Source organism: Pan paniscus, chromosome 1 (assembly GCF_029289425.2).
Source record: "Pan paniscus chromosome 1, NHGRI_mPanPan1-v2.0_pri, whole genome shotgun sequence".
In the NCBI taxonomy this organism is placed as follows: domain Eukaryota; kingdom Metazoa; phylum Chordata; class Mammalia; order Primates; family Hominidae; genus Pan; species Pan paniscus.
The window spans coordinates 84885415-84903242 of NC_073249.2; the positions used below are offsets into that span (position 1 = coordinate 84885415).

The 17828-nt window shown below is 41.1% G+C and overlaps 1 protein-coding gene across 3 annotated transcripts in view; it reads right to left on the reverse strand.

Moving 5' to 3' along the window:
* Positions 1-605: 605 nt before the first annotated feature.
* The window catches only part of PBX1 (PBX homeobox 1), a 326524-nt gene continuing 309301 nt past the window's right edge, over positions 606-17828 (reverse strand). For all 3 annotated transcript variants that reach the window (XM_055112162.2, XM_055112158.2, XM_063598676.1), the window contains one exon: positions 606-2111. Coding sequence is in view for 2 of the 3 variants with exons in the window: in XM_055112158.2 (XP_054968133.1) it covers positions 2091-2111 (21 nt within the window). In the remaining variant the exon portion in view is untranslated. The remainder of the gene's footprint in view (positions 2112-17828) is intronic.

Sequence of the window (17828 nt, forward strand, 5' to 3'; positions counted from 1 at the left end):
AGTTTATAGGTTGAACAATACTCTTATTGGCTGTCCATTTATCTTGTCCCTAGGAATGCCGTATTTTGCTTACCGTCTCCATAAGTGCGTGATCTCCTTAGTTGCACTCCAACCTTGTCACTCATTACAATAATTATCCTCAGAGTCAGTGAGATTTAGTTACCTAGCTTCTGGGAGACCTCTAGAAATGAGCAACCTGATATCTCCTGAGACAGATTATTCTATCATTACACATCCAGTTATGTTGAAATCCTTTCTTGTGTAGCAGAAATATTCTTCCTGGAATTGCTATCTATGTGACACACCTTTAGGTATTTGAAGGTAGCAACCACACAAATCCCCTCTTACTTCCCTCACAATGATTAACTCCACTTGCTTCTAGACTAATCTTCACAGCATCAAGCCTTCATATTCATTAGCTGGGTTAAAGTACTAATCTTGGGTTAATCTTGGGTTATCTGGAGAAGAAAGAGAACACATGTGCCCCACTGAGATGAGGGAAAGTTGCGATAAAATGGTAACATAAAGAGATAACATGTCTGGAGTGTTTACTGTGTACCGGGTCCTGTGCAAAGGACATTACTCACACTACACTCACAAAAAAATTCACTTATGCAAGAAATATTTATTAATCACCTAAATCATTCTAGAAACTGGGGATACAGCAGTAAAGAATACAAAAAATCCTGCCCTTAGAGAGCTTACATTCTAGAGGTGGGAAAGAGGCAATAAATAAGATAATTGAGTGCTATATAGTATGTTAGGTATTGAGTGCTAAGGAAAATAATAAAATGAGGAAAGAGGATAGGAAATGCCAGATGGTTTACAAGTTTAGCTATTGTGTTCAAGAAAGTTCTCACCAAAAGGTAAGTTGAGTGAAGACCTGAAGGAGGTAAAAGAGTGACCTTTGTGGATATCTGGGAAAGACTGTCCCCAGGAGAATGAATAATAAGGGCAAAGACCCTGAGGTAGGTATTATCATCTCCATTTTTACAGATGGGAAAATTACTTGCCCAAGAGCCCATTGCTTGAAGACGGAGCCAGGATTCAAACTCAGGTCTGCTTGATGTTAGAGCTAGTGTACCACACACCTGCCCAGCGATGTAGTGTGAGTGACATTAGGCAATCTAGAAACACTCTATACTATGGATGATGACACAAAGCCTAGAAGCAGGAAGCAACTTGCTGGGATGAACACGTGTGGATAATGGCTGAGCTGAGACTGGTGTGCTGTCATTTCCACTCCACCATCCCTGCTTCCAGAATCCAGGCATTTTTTCCTCTGGCTAGAAATATTTCCCAGAGAAGTTGATGGACTTGGTATAACTTTATCAATGTGTTTTGCCAATAGGCATTTTAAAGTCTTGTCATGCCCCAGCCATACTAAATGATGTCTTTGAGCTCTGATTTCTCTCGTTGGTAGGTGTGGGATAGTTATGGAGCATAGATTACAGAGTTAGATACATCTAAACCTGAAAACAGGCCCCACACTTTTGTAGCTATGTGATCTTGGGCAAGTTATTAAATATCTCTAACTCCCACATCATCCACAGAACAAGGATAGAAATGCCTGCCAGGGATTTGGTGGGGATTAGATAAATTAGTACTTGTACAGCACCTCACACAGTGACTGGTACAGGGGAGATGCACTAAATGTGTTCACTGCCTTCTCCCTATGTAGTTAGTTGTCTTTTTACATGCACAACTCTTGCTTTCTTAATTTATTATAATATTTTGAGAATTTAGAGGTTGTCATATATATACCTAGCTATTCATCACATTTTATGTTATATGGTGGTGCACAGTAAATGCTTAAAAGTGATTATTTCATTGCTGGATTAGTGGGGGCGAAGACAAAGAGAGATTATTGCTTTGGGGCTCTGTTGATGCCACAGTCTTCCAGTTGCAACATCTGCCAACTCACTGCTCACCAGAGTTTTTGGCTGATATGACTGGCCAGCAGGTATCCTTTTTCTTCTTCAAAAGTCAGTATGTGTCATTCTGGAAGAGACGCCACTTTTCAGATAGGGGAAGACATTTCTTCAGTCAAGAGAAGAGGACTTGCTGTCACCACCAGAGCATCCAAGCCATCAATAGGTTCTTGCAATTTCCTGGTAAGAAGGAAAAATTCCAGTTTAACTCACAACTTTAACACCCCCTATCCACAGATCTTTCATCACGACTGCTATCAAAGAGTCAAATTGACCGATTTCAGTTTTTATTTCTTTCGCCCACCCTCTGGCAAGATCTCAATGAGCAGCTAACCAGCTGAAAATAGGAGAAGAAGAAAAAGGCCTGGACCTAGATGATTCAGGAAATGGCTCATCAGCCACCAAAAATTGAAGCCACTTTTCATTCATATAATATGGGAAAAAATCTCCATGATAAATATTAGGAATAGTTCAATGGAGTCACCTGTTTATAATTTCTTTTTAAGAAAAAAATGTGATTCATTTTTGCAGCACTTTCTCCTACATTAGCTTGTTTAATCTTCATAGCAACTCTACGAAATAGTTATTATTACCCGTGTTTTACAGATGAAGCAACTGATCCTAGTAATATTAAATGACTTGCTCAAGGTTACACAGCTGGTAAGTTGCAAACCCAGGACTTAAATCTGCATGCTCGTAATTTGACCAATAGTTTTCCCCTTCCCCTTGTTTATCTACCTCCACCTAAAAAGAAGCTAATGAAGAACATTCTGTACTGGCCCTATCATAGGTCAATGACAGTTCAGAGGGAGTGTTAGACACCTGTCCTCTTTTTTGTAGCAAATTGTACATAGAACCCAGCCTTAATATAAAAACATTGTCAGAGAAAAATGTTTTTCAAAAGTTAATAGTGCATCTAAGATTAATTTGTACTTGTTTCTGAGTAGCTGAGAAGAGCTCAAAGACATGAAGCATTACTCCTATTCATTACAGAAGGGGAAGGTGCCGGTGCTCCCATTTTATGGCCAGGGATAAAGAAGAGAGAAAGAGAATGTATAACAAGTTGAAAAAACAGCTAGTACTTCTAATTTCTGAACTCAAATTTGGCAAAATTCAGCTTGACAAACTTAAAAAAATCTATCAATAAATTTCCAAAATAGTAATTGTATACATATATGTGAGCAAATATTAGAAGGAAATTATGGAAAATGAGGACTATTGTGTTAGGGTGATAGAATTATAAAGATATTTTTTCTGTTTTCACATATTTTGCAATGACTTTATATTATTTTGTGTAAGGAAGATATAAAGCAATAATTATAATTATTTTAGTGGATGCTTTGAAAATATCCATTTGCCCAGGGCTAGGCAATCCCTTTCCACCAAATTCCCAAAATGACAATTGATTGAGTTGACAATAGCTGAAGACAGATTTTTTTATGGGTGAGAGGCACTAATAACATCGTCTCATGTTGGTACATAGAATTGGGTCTTGTGGAATTAGTGCTCTGTACCTGAACACTGATGGCCTCAACTTTCTCTAGTCCTCCTCAGAATGAACATTGAAGTGGGGCTTGATGTTTTTAACTAAAGTCTTTTAGAATAGAGTCTCTAGCAAGATTTTCCCTTTTATTTTCACCTAAAGAGCTTGAAAGATTTTTAAACCAATTATTTCAGTAATATGCCTAATTCACTAACCTTTGTAATTTCTCCTTTAGTTCGGTAGCTTTTATAATTCCTCATTTAGTTTAGAATGCTAGAGCTTGAGGAAGAGAAAACAGTTAACGTTCTTGTCTGCAGATGAAGAAACTGAGGCTGAGAAAATATAGTTCCAAATTTAAACTAAGTATATAGCATAGCATAGCATAGCATGTATCATATTTTCCCAATTATAATTACAGATACCCCTATAAAATAAGTACACCTGTTCCTCTCCTTGATGTTACTGATGTCCTTGATTATAATTACATCAGAGGCTGGGCATGGCAGCTCATGCCTGTAATCCCAGTATTTTGAGAGGTCAAAATGAGAGGATCACTTGAGGCCAGGTGTTGGAGGCCAGCCTAATCAACATAGCGAGACTCCATCTCTATTTTATTTTTTAAAAAGAATATAGAATATTAAAGTAAAAAAATATGCATTAGTTCAGTAGAAAGTACTCTAGCCCTTGGTACTGAGGGCCTAAGAATAAATTTGGACTATAGACTTTTCACATTTGATAGTGAAAGAGTGACACACACTGTATATGTATGAACTTACGTATGGACAATTTTAATTTCACTTGTTTTCTCGCAGGAGAATATTATCCCATGGCTTAAAAATCTTAAACAGAATCTAAGAAATCAAGAAAAAACGAAGCCATGAAAATGAGGAGCACAGATGAGAATTTCCCAGGCTCTCCCATGGACTCTCAGGCACATTTCCCTGAGTTGCCTTCACTTTCTCAGAAGATGCATATTTAGTGAGCACCATATTTAGGCAGCATAGAGTTAGAGGCCTAGGCTCCAGCCCTGGAGCTGCCAATGATCATCTGTGTGATTTTGAGAAAATCACTTAATATCTCTGGGTCTCCTACCTCAACTACCAAAAAAAAAAAGGGTTGGACTAAAGATTGTTTAAATCATTTGGATTGTATGAAACTGACTCAGGTTATTTTAGGCAGAAAAAGAGTAAATCAGAAGGATATCAGGGAGCACAGAGAATTTTACCTGGATAATTAGTTTTGGGAAAAAGATGAAACCAGGACAGCTTGGTGAGGGGCATAGGGGGTGGGACCTGATGGTAGAAAGGTAGTGTAGGTGCAAGTCTCATTGGAGTGAGCTGCTGCTAAAGTGAATGAGCTTCTAAGATTCTTTGTCCTTGCATCTCAAGTTCCAGATCTTAGGACTTTGGCTAGTTGGCCTAGGCTAAGTCCATGTGACCAAATCTCAACTAGAAGATAGCAGCCAATGTAACTTACAGCCTCACCAAGACAGCACACAGTAGCCAATGAGCAGATGCTGGACAGCCAGAAAATGTAGTGTCTTTGGAACTTCCTAGCTCTCTCCTTCCTTCCTCTTTTTCCCCACTTTTCCTCCCCTTTTTTCTTCTTCCTTTCCTTTCCTTTCCCTTCCTTTCCTTTCCTTTCCTTTCCTTTCCTTTCCTTTCCTTTCCTTTCCTTTCCTTCCCCCCTTCCTTCCTCTCTCTCTCTCACCACCGCTACTCTCTCTGGTTCTTCTTTAGTACCCTTACAAATATCAACTGGCATTTATACGATGGGGAGAGTACACAAGGGCAAGGTGTTCTCTCCTCTTTTCTATTTTTCCTTTCCTTCCTCCCTTCCTTCCTCCCTCCCTTCCTTCCTTCCTTCTTTTCCTCCTTCCTTCCTTCCTTCCTTCCCTCTTTCCTTCCTTTCTCTCTGTGTCTCTGTAGTTCTTCTTCAAGACCCTTCCAAGTATCAACTGGCTTTTATACTATGGGGGGTTTACATTTTAGCACTCAAGGGTGAGCTGTTCTCCCCCAGAAAAATCCCCACTTCTCTCCAGACTCCCGGGAGGATTAGGCTCATGGTGGGAGAAAAAGGGGAGGGCTGTCTTGGCTGCAGTTGGGTACCAGAAAGCCAGAGTGTAGCAATGTTCATAAAGACCAGAGCCAGAGAGCACTGGGAGCATGAGCTTGGAGCAGATGGCTAGGAGATCAGACCACCAAGGACCACTAGGTCCCGCTCCTAGTCAGAGGGGTTTTCTTTCAGAGTGTTCCCATTAACACATATTCTTGGCCTTCGCCTTATGGCTGCTGGAAGGAGTGGCTTTTTTCCTTTTCCAAACTGTCCTTATCAGTAATGCAACAATAGCTAATTTAATTAGCTGACCTGAATGGCAGCCAGCTTGAGCTAATTTGGTTTTGCTAGTGCTCTCTGGTATGTACAGAACTGATAATCCTACTTCCCTCTAGACACACTAGAGGGCTTGGGAGGGGTCAGCAAGAGTGACAGTGGCTCTTCCAAAGTCAATCCTACACCTGTGGGATTTAGCACTTGACCAAAGGCAAGTAGTCTTGAGTCAGTATTTCCCAAGGGCCTGTCAACTTTGTCAACTGAAAGAGATAAAATATACAACCAGGAAATTGCAAAGGCAAGGTGCCCAGGATGGGAGTGCTGGGAAAAAGCATTCCCCTTAGCAGAAAGAACGCTTGGCCAAAAGATCTGGATCTCAGCCATTGACTGACCTTCCCAAGTCCCCACACCTTGGTGTCTCAGCTACCAGATGCATCATAATAATCACTGTGAAGAAATACTTCCTTTGCAGACATGCTGTAGCACAATATAATGTAGATGAGAGTGCTTTGACACACAGAGAACTGTGGCAATGAAGAACGCTTTGATAATTAGCCTATCATTATGAGCATATTTTCTGTTTATCAAGGGCAGGAACTAAACACCATCCTCTCTGTGTCCCTAGCATCAAATATGAGGTCTCCACACAGAAGGTGCCCAACATGTGCTTGTTGACAGAATAATACAGGAATAGGGGTATGAGGAGATGTGTAGGTATAGTTTAAGGTGCAGGGAGGTCAACACATAATTAAAGAAACATTGAAAAACGTAAGCCTTCTTTTCAGGTAAGTGTCTTAACCCTCTCCATCCTTGACAGAAGGGAAAACTGCCAGAGAGGCACAATGGTTTATTCAGATTTCAATACATCAAAATAGCTCTTCTATCCCACTGGCACCTCTGCCCTCATTCCCCAGCCCAGGTACTTCCAGAGCCACTGCCCAACTAAGGTAAAGGAGCACCCCCAGCGTAGGCTTTTGTGGTTTTTTAGGGTTCTTTTCCCTCTTAAGTACTGCATTTCAATGGAATACGGATTAGAATTTGCATGTACTCACATGGAATAAATGATGTATTGTTAAAATAAGTAGATTTGAAAAAGTTTGGAATAGGAAAGATCTATCTGGTCATATTATCCACTCCCATTACTTTAGTATGCCTTGGTATATTGGTATTGGGCCAAACACATTTAACCATCATGACTACTGTGTTGACTTACTCCATCCGTGCTCCCTTGGTGATCCCATCCAGTGCATGAGTTCAACTGTGTCCTATATGCTGATCTTCACCTCTGACCTCATTCCTGGGCTCAGTTATCTTGAAACACAACTGCCTGTTGGAGGTTTCCACTTAGATCTTCTGTTACATGTCAAACCCAAGATGACAGAAATTGCCCTCCTCACCTATGTTTACAGAATCCTCTGTTTTAGCGGTTGCTCACATTTACCAAGGCCAGAACCCCAACCTTCCCTTCATGCCTACTTGCAGGTAGCCACTGAGTCCACTGATTTTGCCTTCTAAATATCTTTCAAATCTAGGCCTTTCTCACCACTGAAATTGTTTTATTTATATCTTTCATTCCCTAGCCCCCAACTCCAAACAGGTGTTTCTCAAAAGTGAATTCTGTGCCAATCAGGCAAATAAATGTTTGTTCACCTGAACTGAATTAAAATTTTTCTCCCTCTGTTCCACTAAATTTCAAATCTTTAGTGAATACCAATTACTATACTTAAGAAAACCAAAGGTATAGTTGAATTTTTCCATTCTGTTGTAACAGCTATTCCAATGGGCTCTTAATTGACAGCTAATCCCCAAATTTGGGATGAGTACACTTTGCTTAGCTGAGACTGTGCAGCCTCAGTGGTGGGCTTACCTTTTGGGTCTGCTCTAAAACCTGAGGCTCATACAAAGAACACTTAAGTTTCTCCCATGCTTCCAGAAAGGCAGATTATGCTCTGGCTGCCATAATTTCTTCTTCAAAGATTCCTTGTCTTTGACTGTCTCATAGTTAACCCTAAAATCAGGTGTGCATTACATTTTATAAGTTCAAATTTCCTACATATTCCTATAACACATTTAAAATAATTGGTATTCCTTAATCATAATTGGTGTTCCAATAATAATTTTGTTTTTTTACCCATTTCTCTAACTTTTACTTAGCTACTGACATGGTCTTCATATTTAGATTTTTTTTTTTCCTATGGAAATTCCCCTAAAACCCTAGGGCTAGTGGGTGATGTCATTGCATATTGAAATGTAGCCAGATCATAATGGAAATGACAGTCTTGAGCCAGACTGCCTCAGTTCAATTCCTGATTCTACTACCTCTCCATCTCAGTTTCATCATCTGTAATAAGGGATTATAATGTGACTGCATACTTCACAGTCTTCTTGCAAATATTTAAAAAGCTAATTCATATGCCACATTAAGTATTCTACTTGGCACAACATAGGCAGGCTATTGTTTTATTAACCTGATATTGAGGATCTAGGAGACATCAAAGGAATTTTGGTGCACAATTTATTTTTATTTTTTAAAAATTTATTTTAATTGCAAAATCAAATGCTTACCATGAATAGAGGCTGTGCTATGCAGTTTACCTATATTATCTCATCTAATCCTCACAGTAACCCTATAATGTAGTTTTAATTATGGAGGAAAAAAACAGCCTCAGACAGATTAAGAAACTTGCCATTTGGCACACAGATAACAAATGACAGAACTGGAATTTGAACTCTAAACTGAGTCCAAAGCTAAAATTAAATAAAATACATACTAAGCACTCTAAGTGTTTATGTCTCTAAATAAAACAAAGAAAAAATACAACATTGGATGAATCTCAAAATAATTAGGTTGAGTGAGAGAAGCCAGACAAGAAAGAGTATATAGTGCAGGATTCCACTTATATAAAACTCAAGAAAATGCAAGCTAACTTTAGTGAGAGAAAACCCATCAGTGGTTGGCTGGGGAGAAGATGAGGCAAGAAGAGGTAGGAAGAATGGATTACAAAGAAGCAAACTTTTGGATGTGATGAGTATGTTCATTATCTTGGTTGTGGTGATGGTGTCACTTGTGTATATGTATGTCAAAACTTACCAAATTGTACACTTCAAATGTACAGTTTATTATATGTCATTATGTTCAATGAAGTTGAGCATAATATATTTAATAATGCATAAACACTTGAACTACTTTTTTTTTTTTTTTTTGAGACAAGGTCTCATTCCAATGCCCAAGTTGGAGTGCAGTGGTGTGATCTCAGCTCACTGCAACCTCTGTCTACTGGGTTCAAGTGATTCTCCTGCCTCAGCCTCCTGAGTAGCTGGGATTACAGGCATGCACCACCACGCCTGGCTAATTTTTATATTTTTAGTAGAGAGGGGGTTTCACCATGTTGGCCAGGCAAGTCTTGAATTCCTGACCTCAAGTGATCGGCCCGCCTCTGCCTCCCAAAGTGCTGGGATTACAGGCGTGAGCCACTGTGCCCAGCCTTGAGCTACTTTTATACCCTCAAAATCTGGCACATTAAACAAAGGGTTTAATCATTATTAAGAATAACGTTTCAAGTGTCAGGAGGATTTGGATTTTGCTTGTTTGGTTTGGGTTTTTTTTTTTTTTTGCCCATCACTGGGCTATAATCCTCAGGTATAAGGAGGATTTTGATCTAAGTGGACAAACCTGGCTCTCTCACCTCCCCCTTGAACCAGTTGTGTGACTTTTGGCAAGTTACTTGACAAAATTCAGTGTTTCCATCTAAAATGAGAAACTTACAGGCAAAAAAAAAAAAAACTTACTTCACAGGGTTGTCACAGAATTAAATGAGATAATGTACATAAAGCCATTAGCGGAGTATTTGGCACATGGTACTTCCTCTATCACTGTTTGCTAGATGTTGTTAAGGTGAAAGAAAGGGCTGAACGAGGCTCTGCGGGGCTGTGAGGTCCAGGGTGAGTTAGGTGCACGGCAGGGGGCCGGGAGGAGCAGTTATTGGGTGTAGCCCTAAAGGAGGATGTGCCTCTTTTCATCATACAACTGTGTCCTAAAAGGTCCCAGCATTTGGGGGCTGTGATAAATCACTGGGTCAGGCTTTCTCTCATTCCCTGGAGGACTCTCCCCTTCTTCTAGATCTCACTCCAGAATGCAAAGAAGAAAACAGCTAGGGTCAGGCCTTCTGCTTTTCCACAGAAATTAGTAATGCATTCGGCTTTATTCCACTCTTCTATTACCTTAATGTGCTGGCCTGGAGGATAAATGAGATAATAAACACAGAGCACCGAGCACAGTGTCTGGGTCACAGGAGGCGCTCAATAAATGTTAATTCCCTGCCCCGCCCCGCCCCCACTTATAGATTAGCCCTGACTTCTCAGAAATGCAGATCCCTGCGCACTCACCTAAGTCTCCTTTCAATATCTCTGCATGGGAGCCTTTTTACTACCCTCTTCAAGCTGGCCAGAATCCCTCTTCTCTGCTAATTGTCCCACCGAGGAATGAGGGGAAGAGAATGCAGCAACTCCGAGCCAGGAGGCCCGGCCTCCTAGCAGAGGAGACTGTGCTGTTACTGAGTTTTGTGAATGCGAACCTCATTCATCTTCACAGACGCTGCTGCGCCATCCATTTTAAATGACATAGAAGCCAACCTGTTTATCAAGATCAGCATACTACATTATTATGATTATTTAGCATTTACATAACACTCTATTTGCAAAGTGCTTAATAATAATTTATTTATTACCTCATCTAACTACTCACTAATGGAATATTCAAGGGGTTCTTCTGAGTTCACTGACCTTCACTCTGGAGACACCTTAGGCCATTTCCAAATGCCTGCCATAAAATATTTTAATAAAAAACCATTTGGTGTATGTATGTGTGTGTGTATATATATATATATATATATATATATATATATATATACACACACATACATACACATACACCAAATATATATAGGTATACATTTCTTTTTTGGCATTTGCAACGTATCTATTGAGACAATACTTTTTTGCTTCACAATGAATACAAATAAGCATTACTTTTATTATAAAGTCACTAAAATAATATCTCTCTAGAACTTTTATATAGAACCAATACAAGATTATATTCCAGTTCTGTGACAGACATGAAAATCATGCAAATGTGCCCTTCACATCTCCCTTTAAGAAAGGGCTGGTTGCCCAGCTCAGAGGAGTGTGGTTGGCTGCCAGCTCCTGCCTGCTAGCTCTCTTAAGGTCCACCTCAAGCAGTGACTGAGCCTGCCGGTGGCTCAAGGGTTTGGCCATTTTTGACCAAGGTGGGACTCATCTAAAGGGTGATTTTTGGCCCAGGCATGGTGGCTTGCCCCAGTAATTCCAGTACTTTGGGAAGCCGAGGCAGAGGGATCACTTGAGCCCAGGAGTTCGAGACTAGCCTAGGCAACTGAGACCCTGTCTCTACAAAAAATACAAAAATTAGCTGGGCATGGTGGCACACGCCTGTAGTCCCAGCTACAAGGGAGGCTGAAGTGTGAGGATCTCTTGAGCCCAAGAGGTCAAGGTTGCAGTGAACTATGATCATGCCACTGCACTCTAGCCTGGGCAACAGAGTGAGACCCTGTCTCTCAAAAATAAAATAAAATAAATAAAATAATGTAATTTTTGTTCTGGGGCTCCCTTATGTCTGTATCCCTGTTTGACAGCTTCCCAGCCCAGTCGTGCTTCCTTTGCTTTTTTCCTTCACAGATGTAACGCCCTGATAAACTTTGATTTTCAGTCCTAACTTCACATCAGAGGTCTGGCAGCATGAACTCTACATTAAGCCCTGTCATGTAAGGCAAGTGTCTCCAGACTGCAGATTTTTCACCAGCACACTGAGGGGAGGCGGCTTCGATTCTTTCAAAAGTCGTTGTGTTTCTTCCATTCTATGAATCTATACAGAATTAGACTCCATATGATTTTACGTTTTTAGTCTCCCTGTAAGGGGGTTTTGCAGTGGAGGAAAGTTTTGAGGAAAAAGCTTCTTGCTTTTTCCTCAAATGAGTCCGTCATTTTCCTACCTACAATGATCTGTAACAATTCCACCTCTGTTAAAACATGCAATAGTAGGATGATTGTGAGTGTGGATTGATGTGTAAAAATTACACAGTAAAGCTGGGCACAGTGGCTCACGCCTATAATCCCAGCAATTTGGGAGGCCAAGGCAGGCAGATCACTTGAGGTCAGGAGTTCGAGACCAGCCAGGCCAACATGGAGAAAACTCGTCTCTACTAAAAATACAAAAATTAGCTGGGCGTGGTGACGTACGCCTGAATTCCAGCTACTCGGGAGGCTGAGGCATGAGAATCACTTGAACCCAGGAGGCGGAGATTGCAGTGAGTCAAGATCGCACCACTACACTCCAGCCTGGGTGATGAAGTAAGACTCTGTCTCAAAAACAAACAAAAAGAAACAAACAAACAAACAAACAAAAATTATACAGTAAGAATGTATGTGCATGTAAAAAATCTATACTTAATATTATAGAATACACAACAATGCATATAGTTAAATAACATCATAACATACATGATCTAATACATATGCTTACATAAAATATAATCTAAGACAGAGGATCTCACAGCAGAGAGAAATGGCGAAGCCAAGTCTCATTGATGGATGGGGAAAACAGAACTGCACACTGAGAGGGCCTAATCCCTGGCTATGATGGTCCCCAAGTTCTTATATTAAGTTATATTCTATAGGGTGAAGATAAGCTCAAGTGAAATACCCCAAAAGAGAATAGCTCCTTGAACCTTACACATCTCACAGTTCTAGAAGATGCAGCCTCCTTATCAGCTGCTCACCTGCAAAGGTCTTTGTTTTCAAGCCAACAATCAGAACAAAAGGTGTGTGCCCTCTCCTCTCCTTTCATGCCTCTTTTTCTTTTTTTTTTTTTTTTTTCCTGAATTCCTCAGTAATCTTGGGTCAAATGTATCTCCACAAAATAAACTACTACAAAACTTTATTAGGATTTTTTGAAATTAAAAGCCAGTAAAAATGTATTTACTCCTGTAATTTTTTTTAAAGCTGTTATTGTAAGGCTTATGTATAAGGTTGTCACTGGGCACTGGCTCTGAGAGTCACATATGTAAATGAAAGTCTACAGTTTGAGGTCACACTTGCTAGAATTTTAAAATGTGTTCAATAATACTTTGTGCAAATTCACAGCAGATTGATCTATAATTAACTGGAAAAGACATGTGCGGTGGTTGAGAGAATATCAAAAAGGATATCTCTGGCTTTCCTTTGATGCTGTGTTTAGAGGCCTGGTGAAATAAGGTGTCACCACCAACCCCTACCCCTGCCCCCCATCTCCCAGCTACCAAATAAGATAAATAAGAAGGCTCAGCAATATTCTTGGGCAAGAGTCTAGACTCAATTCTTTAAACAAGGGCTTCAGAGCATGTAGTAAGATAAGCTGGGACTTCCAGAGGCCAGCATGAATTCACGAAAAACAAGTCATGCCACATTCACATTATTTACTACTTGGTAAGGGGGGCTCATGGAACGGCAGGGAATTACTATAACTGTGTTTCTTCAAAACAGTGAACAAACGCCGTCTTCTACTTCTTAGGATAATGGTGAGTAGCATGAAAGTAACATGCCAAGCAAAGAGAAGAAATCATATAGAATGAATCAACCCTCTCCGCCTGAAGTCCTCAAGGGTTTTTGCCACAAGGCTCTGATCCTGTCCTGTACTGATCAAAATATGACTGACTTGGATGAAGGCAGAATAGTAGGGTGGCTATGAACATGACCTTCAGAGTCAGAGTTGGGTTCAAATCCTGTCTTGACCATATACTGGTTGTGTATCCTTGCCTAAGTTACCTAAACTTTCTGAGTCAGTTTCCATAAATATAAAATGAGGATTATAACACATTCTTCATAGAGCTGGAGTGAAAGGACAATGAAATATTCTGTGTAAAGCCCAATGTCTGTTGGAGAAATACTCCAAAAGTGGTAGCTCTTTGCTGCATATTAAACACATTGTCTGCGAGTAATGAGCTAATATGTTAAATGACAAAATCAGGATCCAAAAATGTCTCACCAGGCTGGACTCAAGGACCAAATCTAATAGGATGGCACTTAACAAGGATAAATGTAAAAGTATTGCAATTAGATCTGAACAGCAAGCTGCACAAATGCCCAGTGGGGAGACAGGGCTTATCAGCAGCACACCTGAAAAAAGCCTTGGGAGCATTATATGACTCCTTGCCCATTATAGGCCAATGGTGTGTGGTGGCTGCCAAAAAGCAAATGCAGTCTTAGGCGGCATAAAGGCAAGTGCATTGTCTGGAACAAAGAGAAAAATAATGCTCATCTCCTCTGCTTCTCTCTGGGTACCACACTTTAGTAGGGGTGTTGATAACCCACGTTTTTGTTCCGAATACACAAAATCAGGATAGGGAGAAGACGTAAACCCCATCAGAGCAAAAAACAGCAGAGGCAAGAGAAGCTCAAGGAGGCTCAGGACATGTGTCTATAAACATTTGTGCATGATGGATTAGATCCCTTGTGATGGAAAATTTCCAGCTCCTTTCTGTTTAAGAAGAGAACAGGGACTATAGATGTGGGTTACAGAAAGGGAGGTTGCTATACAATATATAAAGAAGATACCTCTAACCATGAATGCTGTCTGCACGTGGAGAGGGAGTGAACTCCCCTTCACTGGAATGGTCGGGGCCAAGGCTGCAGGATTGCCTGTGAAGAATTTTGTAGAGTGATTACTATGCCCTTAAAGCAGGGCTCAATCTGTAGCCGAAGTGCCCCACAAATCATCTGTAAAATCTTGTAAGTATATGAATAAGTGCATTTTTCACTAGGGAGAAGGTCCATAGCCTTTTTCAGATCCTTTATGGGACCTGAAATTCCACCCCAAAAAGGTTAAGATGAACTGAGCTCGAGTATTATTTCTTTCAATATTTATTGAACACATGCTATCTGCTAGTAGGGGACACAGAGATGAGGAAGATGCTGTATCCTTATAAAGGGAAACTTTGAGTTCGGTGTGTTCTTTTAAACAAACAAGTGTAAAAAAAATCCTTATATGTGCTATGATAGAGAATGGTGTGCAGTAGAGCAGCAAGAAGGAGAGCGGTCCATTCTTCCTGAGAGCAGTTTCCTTCCAACTCCGAGGTTTGGGGCCTCGATGACAAACAATAGTGGAAGGTTCTTTGGCCACCTTCACCACTCTTTGGGTACAAGTTATCCTCACAGGCTCCCCACAGGTTCCCAGGGGATGCAGATTTGGCAAAACAGCAGATATCTTGAGAGCTCCAAGCAAGGTTCTGGGAAATGCTAATCTCCAGACCTGACGTTTCCTCCAAGACCCCATCCCACCTGTCCATGATGGGGCAGGGTCACTAGGGTGTCCTAAAGTGAGGTGCCATGAAATCTGTAGAAAAATGATTTTCATCGGTTCAGGAAAACCCAAATCAGCAGCTGCTTGTGCCTGTGTGCATATGCACATTAAACTGCCAACCTGCTTTACATTTATTTTCCCACCATGTAATGCCTGCTTTATTGGGCCAATAAATTGGAGGCAGTAATATATGCCCATTAAAATCCTACCTAGCTTCCAAGGCCTGGCTCTCTCCCTACATCCCTCAGAGGTCTCCTCAGTCCCTCTGCCCACTGAAAGCACTCTATTCTCTGAGCCCCGGCAGCACACACTGTGCATGATCTCATTAAGCACCTGCTGTTTACAATTTTTGTACCCTTACTTAGGTGAATCCTATGAGTACATTTTTCTAGTTTTAGACTAAACAAGATGTTATCTGACAAGATCATCAACGCTGCAAAAGAATGGGGAACCTGTCTGATCCTTCTCCTCTGTCTTTGGCTGACTTTTTAATAAGGCAGGGTATGCCATAGGGGCTCAATTAAATAGGATGAAATAATGATTATAAAACTAGAGTGTTTTAGGTAATCAGCTTGATCTCGTTGACAGGTGTGAAAAGGGAGTGGGGGTGGGATTTAAGACTCCCATAGAGGAGTAGATGAGTTTCATACCTCTGATCTGTCCCTGCAACTTTGAGCAAAATAGGAGATGGGGAGTGATGCCCCATGGCCTCCCACTGGAACCCTGTCCAGAGGAACCCTGAACAAGGAAGGATGTGGAAATGTGTCCTTTTGACACTAAAAAATAATTCATTTGATTTACTTTTAGATTTGTTTGGCTAGAATAACAGAATGGTAGAGCTAGAGAAATGTTAGAATTCAAAAGCACAAACTCCTCGTGTTAAAGGTGATGAAACTAAAGTCAGTAGAGGCCTGGTGCAGTGGCTCATGCCTGTAATCCCAGCACTTTGGGAGGCCAAGGCGGGTGGATCACTTGAGGTCAGGAGTTCAAGACCAGCCTGGGCAACATGGCGAAACCCCGTCTCTACTAAAAGTACAAAAATTAGCTGGGCATGGTGGCACGTGCCTGTAATCCCAGCTACTTGGGAGACTGAGACAAGAGAATTGCTTGAACCCAGGAGGCAGAGGTTGCAGTGAGCTAAGATCGTGCCACTGCACTCCAGCCTGGGAGACAGAGCAAGACTTCATCTCTAAATAAATAAATAAATAAATAAATAAATAAATAAATAAAGTCAATAGAGAAAAGGTGATTTTAGAATGAGAATAATTAAAGTTACTTGATCATAGAGCTGGTAAGTAGCAAAAGATATCAGGGTCTAGGTCTCCTGAGTCCTAAAATAAGTGCTCCTCTACTTAAACCCTCCTGAGCTTTCCTCAGGTCTTTCTGAGTAGAATTCGTAGTCCTGGCAGTGAACTAAGGGATCTCTTAGTTACTGTACCAGCTGTTCTCCCTCCTGTTCTCTCTGCTCCAGTCTTGCTGGCCTCCATGCCATTCCTTGAAATGCCAGGCATGGTCCCACCCCAGGACCTTTGAATGTGCTGTATACTCTGCCTGGCTTGCTTCTGCCCCAAATTCCAAGGGCTTGTAGCCTCACCTCTTTTAGGTCTTACTCAAATGTCACTTTCTCAGTGAGGCCAAACTGACTAAAATTACATGCCCCACTGCCTGCTCTAGCCAAACATTCACCTGTTTCTTCTCTGCTGATATTTTTCTTCAGCATTTATCCCTAATATTCTACACATTTTATCTATTTATCTTGTTTATGTCCTTTCCTCTAATGTAAAGTGTGCTCTCTGAGGGCAGGGACTACTTGGTCTACTTGAGTTCTCTACCCCTGATACTTAGAATCGAGCCTGGCACATAGAAGGTGCTCGGTAAACTCTCATTAAATGAGTGACAGCAGTGCTGGCTAGGATGAAACCCACAGCCCAGAAGCTTCAGTGTGAGATTCAGGGACACGTGAACCAATGGCTAGATATGTAGCCATATTTTGTCCTCACGTCTCTTCTAGAAACCTGCCAGACCCACTTGGAGCCCAGTGTGGGAAGTTAACCTGCCTCACCCTGGCCTGGGAGCTTATCCAGGCTTACTGACTAGCAGAGCAGAAACAGGCAGATGGATCTCCTGGGGTTTTAACTATGGACTTAGAATTGTGGTCTTCAGGTTTTTCCGTGGAGTAAAGTCATCATGACTACCATTTTCACTGTTGCACAGTGTCCTGACGAGATCGGGCATGTTCAGGGTGGTATGGCCATAGACCGTTGCACAACGTTCTAAATAAACCTTAGCAACTGCATGGAAAGTCCTGGGCTGATTGCAGCGTGGCATCATTGAGGTGATGTTTAGGTTTTGTTAAAATAAAAGCTCATTATTAATTCATGCCAGAGACAGAAAAAACACTATTGAAACTGTCAGAGGCCCATCTGCCAAAGGCCGGGAGAACCCTCCTCTCCTGTCAGCAATGGGCCCTGAACCTGCTTGGAGAACCACTGACTCCGATGAGGAAACAAAGTTCAGGCTCAGGACAATTAGAATCAGTAGCTGCTCTAGATGTGAAATGTCTCGCCATCCCAGAGCCATCTGAATCACAATGGTTGTAACTGGCTTTTAGAGGTACTTAAAGAATCTGAACCATATCCCACCAGAGCATTACCTGGTGGAAGATGCCAGTCTCGCAGACCGCTAGGAGCCTCTGTGGACAAGCCCAGATCTT